The sequence below is a fragment of the Suricata suricatta genome, chromosome 11 (assembly GCF_006229205.1).
Source record: "Suricata suricatta isolate VVHF042 chromosome 11, meerkat_22Aug2017_6uvM2_HiC, whole genome shotgun sequence".
NCBI classification, from domain to species: Eukaryota; Metazoa; Chordata; class Mammalia; order Carnivora; family Herpestidae; genus Suricata; species Suricata suricatta.
Genome location: NC_043710.1, coordinates 1,741,681 through 1,749,150, shown reverse-complemented (window position 1 = coordinate 1,749,150; position 7,470 = coordinate 1,741,681). Strand labels below are relative to the sequence as shown.

Sequence of the window (7,470 nt, the reverse complement as noted above, 5' to 3'; positions counted from 1 at the left end):
AAGCGGCAAGCGGCGGGCTCTGGGAGAGCAGAGTGTGCTCGGGCCCCAGCGCGGCACCGAGGTGGCCCCCCTGAGCCCTACGCCCCTCCAGCCCATTCTCCGCGGGCGAGCGGCACTCACTGTGACACGTGGGTGATGGGGACCAGCAGCGTCTCCCCCTCCAGGTCCAGGTCCTCAGCAAAGCTGTTGGTTCTCACGAAGTGGGCCGTGCTCACTTCCAGCAGCATGGGGCTCTTCTTGCCTGCGGGGAAAGGTGTGGGGCAGCACGTCAGGCCTCGGCGGAAGGCTCGCACGGGCAGGGGGCCCGGCGCTGGCCAGAGCTGGGCTCACATGCCTGCCCCAACCTGTCCCCCAACCCTCAGCCGTGGGCCGGACTTGCACGGCCTGAGCCTTCCCACAAATGGAAAGGACATCCGCTTGCAGGGCTGGGTGAGGAGTGGGCATGGTATGCGGTACCAAGGATCCGGTGTGGGGGTTAAGGTGGCCCCCGTGTGCCTGAGGCCGGGGACCCGTGGAAGGCCCCTGACACCTGGGCAGTGTGAGGCCTCTGCCTGGGTGTCTAGGTCTGTCTCCAGGTTCATCCTTGACATTCAGGTCGACAGTAAAACATGGCTGACGCATACAGGTCTGGTGAGAGACACGGACTCTGCCACCAGGCCGTCCCTCTCGTGCAGACGGAGGGCCTCGCATCAGCGGAGACCCAGGGCGGCAGCGCGGGAGAGGGGCAGCCACCGAGCTCCCAGCCCCTCACTCGGCCACAGCGCCTCACCTGCCACCCACACCCGCCAGCGAGGGTCCGCGTAACGTTCAGGCTCCCGGGCTCACCCGCTACGATCCGGTGCTGGTGCTCCGTGCTGCTAAGAGTACATATCCGTCCCCCAGTTCTCAGTCTGGACTTATTTCTTTTCTCTTCGTTTAAAGTTTTTATCGTTAAAAAAAAGTACTCATCGTAAAATGTGGCACAACCCAGAGATCCACGGAGGCCCTCCTCCTCCGCAGTCAGCGGGCCCCGACACCGGGTGAGACCTTGCTCTTGAACACAGTTGACGGCGCTGTCCCTGCCTCTGGACATGCTCACCCCACCTCTCTGCAGGGGCACGGACGTGGCGCTGTGTTTGGTGGCTGGATAACAGACCGTGGCCCATGCCCACCGCGGTGAGCTCGCCCAGCCCGTGTTTGACGGCCCCTGAGGCTCCGCTAGCTTTAAGCCACTACTCTGAGGCGGTGACGGGCCACCCGTTTGCAGGGAAAGCTGACACCGGGCTGGGTGAGAGGTGCTTCCTAGGTGATTCTAACGGACGTTGCTGGATAGTTTCCCCAGAAATAGTGGCAGTGCAGGCTCCACCGGCACGTGGTGTGCAGACGCGACAGCCTCCCCACGCCCAGGCCCACCCCGGCCATCAGCGGGCCACCCCGGGCGCGCCGGGCAGGGATGAGGGCGGGATGCTGGGTTTCCTTTTACGTGGATGCCTGTTGCGGCCTGGGGGCCGTCTGCACTTCCTCCCGCAGAATTGCCTATTCATATCTCTCGCTCATTTTTGCTTGTCGATGTGTAGGGATTGTTTATATATGAAAGACGTTAACTTTTTGTTACAGAAGGCACAGGAATCTTCCCCAGTGTGTGGTCTTTAACCCCTGGGATGGTGGTTTTCATCACAGAAAATGTTTTATGTGTTTAAAGTGATACACGTATCTTTTGTTTTGTGAAGGAGGAAGGTTTTCCCACTTCAGAGTCCTACAACTGTCTCCTAAGTGATCTGTAACATAAATGTATGAATGTTGTGTGTAAGTTCTAATGCACTCAGCATTTATGCCTGACATTACAGGCAGTCATCAAGAATCTGAAAATATAAAAGTACTGTATACAATCTTAAGAAACTAAAGCATAAACTAAAATTTCTTAAGACAGTCACAAAAGAAAATCTCTGGACCTTGGATTTGGCAATCAGTTTTTTTGAATTTTTAAATGTTTGTTTATTTTTGAGGGGGGAGGGGCAGAGAGAGAGGGAGACACAGAACCCAGAGCAGACTCCAGGCTCTGAGTTGACAGCACAGGGCCCAACGCGGGGCCCGAACCACAAACTGCAAGATTATGACCTGAGCTGAAATCAGACGCTTAACCGCCTGAGCCGCCAGCTCCGAGGCACTGAGGTTTGGAGCCCCAGACCACGAGCTCAGTCTGTGCGGGGAACAAGTGGACGAATTGGACTTTATCAAAATTCCAGGCATTTGCTCTGCAAAAGACACAGCTAAGGGGAGCAGACAGAGCCACCGACTTGGAGAACACATTTCCACATCAGCTATCTGGTCAAAGACTTGTATCCAGAATATATAAAGAACTCTTCAACTTGATAGCAGGAAAGCCCCCGAGCCAATTTACGAAATGGGTTACAAGCAAGCACACAGAAAGGCGCCCAGGCCCATCACCGCAGCCGTTCGGGAAATGCAGGTCACACCCTCGAGGCCGCCGCAGCACCCTTCCCGGGAGGGCGGAAGTCAAAATCCGGACACTGAAGCCTGACGATCCCACGCACGCAGGACGGGGAGCACCGGGTCATGAGCTGCCGCCTTGGGAAAGCTCGGGCAGCGGCTTACCACGGGGACCCTGCGCTCCTCAGGCCGATCGGAAATGTACGTTCACCAACACCTGCACGCGGGCCTGCACGGCACCCTCGCCAAACCCAGCAACAGCCGAGTGTCCTTCGGTCGGTCGGGTGAAGGGACAGACGGCCACGCCACCATGGCGGGACGCCTCCCGGGGACCGAGAGGAGTGAACCGAGGCCCCCCCCCCCCCCCCCGCAACGTGGGCGACAGGTGCATCTTGCTCGGCAGCGAGAGAAGCCAGACGTGAGCGGCCGCACACTACGTGGCCCATCTATGTGACCTTCTGGACAAGGCAAAGCCACAAGGACGAAAGCCAGGTCAATGGCTGCTAGCGTCTGGGAGCGGGGAGGACCTGACTTCCGGAGGCTCGCTCGCGGGAGCCCCCGGGGCATCGAGCCCCTCTGCAGGGCGCTGTGGTGGGGGGCTCCCGCCCCCAGGCGTCTGCCAGAACCCGCAGGGCTGCGCGTCTCCAGGAGGCGATCTTACTGTATACAAACCGCAGGGAAAAACCCGCAGCCAGCCTGCCGGAGGCTCCGAGGACGAAGGCAGACTGTGAAGAGTGAGTTCCGTGGTAGGAAGGGACGACACCCGGCCACCCGCGCGGGAAGTGGGGAAGGAGGAGGCACCTGCGGAGGCCTGGGAGGCGGTCTGTGGAGCGCCACAAACCTCTGCGCTCTGGCCGGTCCGGTCCTTCGGCTCCTCGGAGGGGCCTGCACGTACACCGGCCGCACAAATAAGTAAATACACGCTGGATGACGGGAGCCACGTTTCTCGCTGTCAGAGAATAAAGTAAAGGCCCCGAGTGTGTGGGAGAGGGAATGGGTGGCCGGGCCACGAAGGAGTCCCGGGCCCGAGATTTCAGCCTGAACTCCTCCTTCGCCACATGGACCCCACGTGCTCACTTGGGCTGTGGGGCACACACCTCGTGGCTCTGCCCGCCGGGAAGCCCAGGAGCGGGGGTCACACCCCGGACCAGAACCTGGTTCCTAAAAGTCGTTCATTTCCCAGTAAAAGGAACCAGGGCTCTCTGGCCGAATGAGGGTTCTGAGTCAGGGCGAACCCACGATGAGCCAGAAGCGCTGCGCAGTGCCGGGAGGGGAGGGGAGACTCGTCAGACGGTCACAGGAACTGGCCCAGCAGGGCCCCCAATCCAGTGGCCACAGCTAGAACACTGTGAGCCACAAAAGAGATGGTGCTGTTGAGTCCCAGCCCCAAGAAGAAGTGGTGTCTGCGTCCACGTGGATACAAATCACCCGCACACGCGGGACAAGTCTTCCTCAGGGACGAGTGTCAGCTGGCAGGTGCAGCTCAAGGAGAAGCCTCCGGGTGGCTCCCCCCAGACAGTTCCTCCCTGCTGTGCTGGTTCCCGCCGCCCCCCAGCTCCACATGCGTGTGCTGGGAGGGCCCCCGCGGAACACAGCCGGCGCGGACTCACCCCCACCACCCGGCGTCGGAACGCGAGCCTGGTGCCAGGGCAGCGGCGGCCCGTCTGACACCTCCTCAACCTCTCGGGTCAAGGTTAGCGCCAGTGACAGGCCACGATGTGGCAGGTGAAACCCCTGACTTCGGTGGCGTTCTCCCCACAAACGCATGCCCCCTGTCTCCCCGTGACATGCCAGGCAAACCCGGCTGTGGGACACTGACAGCCGACTGGTACTCCTCAAGCACCAAGGTCATGAAAACCAAGGGAAGACCGAGGAGGCGTTTCCGCGGCTCAGAGGAGACCTGCCGACTGCGAGCGTAACTGTCCTCGGGTCTTGGGACGGAAGAAGGACATCGGTAGTTAGCTGGGGAAACCCCACGGACGGGCGGGACTGTGGCTTGATAAGAGTGCTGTTGCAGTTTCTTAGTTTTAATAACCGCGAGTGGTTCCAGAGCATGCGGGCGTCCGGGGAGGCTGGGAACAGCTTTGCTGGACGGGGCTCTGGACTACTTTCGCCTCTCACGTGAATAAAAACGAAGTAGTTTGAAAGCCGAGGCCAGAAAATAAAAAAACCCCTAAAATCTAAAAGTAAGCAAATCCTGTATACGATAGTACCAAACATTCTTCTGTATTTAATTAAGGAGAGACAAGCGCTCTAAGGGGGAAATTACCAAGAGGAAGATCTAACCAAAGGGAGAAACACGTCTGCTCCATCATCTAGAAGACTCCATAGTGAAGGGCCTCCTCAGGCCTTAATAAAACTCCTGGCACCTGATCCTACAATCATCTGGAAAAGCAGAAAACTAGGAATCGACCACCGTCCTGAAGAGCAGGGGGGGGGGGGGCGGGGGCGCGCTCGCTCTGCCGGATGTCGGCACTTCTCGAAGAGCCATGGTCACTGAGACAGCGTGTTGTGGATACAGAGCGCGGCCGGCAGGACTGGACGGAGCGTCCGGAAATGGCCCACCTGCCCTGGGCGCTTGCCAGGTGCCCAGGGGGCCTGTGCACGGGGACGGAAGAAGTTCGGGGACAGCTGGCTGCCCACATGGGAAAGAGGTTCCATCGGACCCTCACGCCACACGCCAAAAATTTATTCTTGGCATTCCGGGCGACTGAAGACTTAACGCAGAAAAAACAAAGCTCTGAAGCCCCTAGGACCGAATCTAGGAGAAGAGTGTCATGACCTCAGCCTTTGGAAGGGTTTCCTAAAATTTAAACAACACACGCGGGGAAAGACCGATGGGTTCCGCTGCACCAAACTGAAGACCCGATCATCAAACACCAGCTCCCAAAGTGAAAGGACAGCTTCGGACAAATGGTGTCCTCAAAGTCCAGAGAACTCCCGCACACCCGTAAGGAAAGTAGAAACAATCTGATGAAAAACAGGCAGGGAGCACCTCACCAGGGAGGAACCGAAATGCCTTCAGAGCATGTGCAAAGGCGCCGTGCCTGACCAGCACTCCGAGCTATAGCCCGGAGTCCACGGGCGGTGGTGGGGGAGCAGCCCTCCAGCAGGAAGCCACACAGACACGACCGAGCCACACCCGGGAGAGGGGCTCTGAGTGAAGGGGTCTCTGCCCGTGACACTCTGGGGAGCGCAGGACAGTGTGCATTCAGCGGGTCACGGGCCTGGGACCTGGTGGGCGCAGCGCCTCCCTGTCTGGGGGCCCAGGCTGAGAGTCCAGTGCCCTGGGTTACATTATACAGTTGTCAAGTGACAGGGCTGAAGCTTCATCCAGGATTCAAATGTTCTTGCAAAACAAAAAAAAAAAAAGGGAAAAGAACACAAATACATATTCTTATGTCTGCATCACTTGTACGCAGAACAAGGACAGCGGAACGGTGGCTGGACCGTGGGCTGCTTTCTAAACACCCAGGGTGACGAGTGCCATCTCCAGAGCCTGCAGGCCCCAAGACAGCCACCCGACCCCCCTGAGAAGCGCCCAGCCCTGGCGTTTTAGGAAATTAAAATGTGCACATGGGTTGGCCGTCCGGGGCGGGTGGGGCCTGCACCTGCCAGAGAAGAATGTGTGCTGTTTGGTTTAATCCCGGGAGCAGCGCGGGGTGGCCAAGGTTCCACAGGTGGGCTTTCCAAGCCGAGAGGGAGGGTGCTGCTCTGCTCCATCTCTGTGGCCGGGACGGGACTACGGGGGCCGCAGACCCCTCCCCGGGCCCAGCTGCCGCGGCTGGGGGATGAGGCTCGGGCTCTGTCCACAGGTGTGGCGGCACACTGCCCCCTTCAGGCGAGGGCTCTTGGAGGGCAAGTGCCGGTCCCGAGAGCGAGGGCTTGTCGCCCCTGCCCCCGAGGGGCCCCAGAGGGGGAAAGACAAGGGACCTCAGCCCTGGCCTCCCAGCTGCCGAGCAGCCTTCAGCGCGGCCCGGCATACCCTGGGGTCCCAGGAGGGCTGGACCCTGGGGAGGAGGGTACAGCGCCCTGGTCCTGGGGACAACGAAGCCGCCTTCCATCCGGACCACCCCAGTTCTCCGATGCTTTAATTCCTTGGCCGCCTTTGCCTCGTCTGGGCCTCAGTTTTCAGGGCAGAACAACTGTGTTTTCTAGGAAAATGGGAGGTCTGGGATGGCGAGTGCAGCCTCTGGCGTGGCGACCGGCACAGCTGGCGCCTCCGGCTGCCAAGGCTCCCCCTCCACCCAGAGGACGGAGCCGGCAGGACAGCGGCCTCCTTCCCGGCCAGTGGCCCTGCTCACTTTGTGTAAAGTTCCTGCACAGAACTATGGGCACAGAAAAAAGACTGGAAGGAAACAGACCAAAACGTGGGCCGTGTCCGTGTCTGGGTGAGAAGACCTCCTTCCTTCTGTGTCCGTGTTCTCTACTCTGGACGGCATGTCCCCCACCTCGGGAGGTGGCAGTCTGCGGAAGTTTCCCTGTGAGCATCCCCTGCCCTGCCCTGCACACTGCCCTCTGCCACCCGGAGCCCCGATCTGCCACACACATGCCCGAGGCCTTCAGTCCCCGCAGCACAGGCCTCCTGTCCGTGGGCCCCATGCAGCCCCCTCACCCACGCAGCCAGGCCGGCGAACCCCGACATGCAGGAGGGGCCCCGTCTCCCCATCTGATGCTTGGGTCTGACCTCATTTTACTGACCCAGCAGCCCCACGGGGTCACAGCTTCTATCCCTGGATCTAGATAAGCAGAAAGGTTCCAACAGGCTCCAGAATGTGCCTCAGGTCACGCAGACCAGGCCGGGCCTCCAGCCCCAAGATGGACTCCAGCCACCCCCCCTTGCCCTCTGCCCTCCACCCCGGGGAGAATCTGCCTGGTAACGTCACCGGCCCTACCTCGTGACTGATTAAACCTGCGCAATCTCCCAGGTGTAACCCAAGTCCTCGGTCCCCAGAGCTCTCCAGCCCCCTCCCCTGCAGGGGCCCTCAGGTCTGGGGCCTCGCCTTTCACCTACCCCCCCCCCCCCCCCCCCCCCCCCCC

The 7,470-nt window shown here is 60.2% G+C and overlaps 1 protein-coding gene across 1 annotated transcript in view; it reads right to left on the bottom strand.

Moving 5' to 3' along the window:
• KCNQ1 (potassium voltage-gated channel subfamily Q member 1) overlaps window positions 1-7,470 on the bottom strand; it is a 287,385-nt gene that overhangs the window by 153,270 nt on the left and 126,645 nt on the right. Inside the window, exon 16 of the mRNA XM_029957250.1 lies at window positions 121-241. Within this exon, the coding sequence (XP_029813110.1) occupies window positions 121-241 (121 nt within the window). The remainder of the gene's footprint in view (window positions 1-120; window positions 242-7,470) is intronic.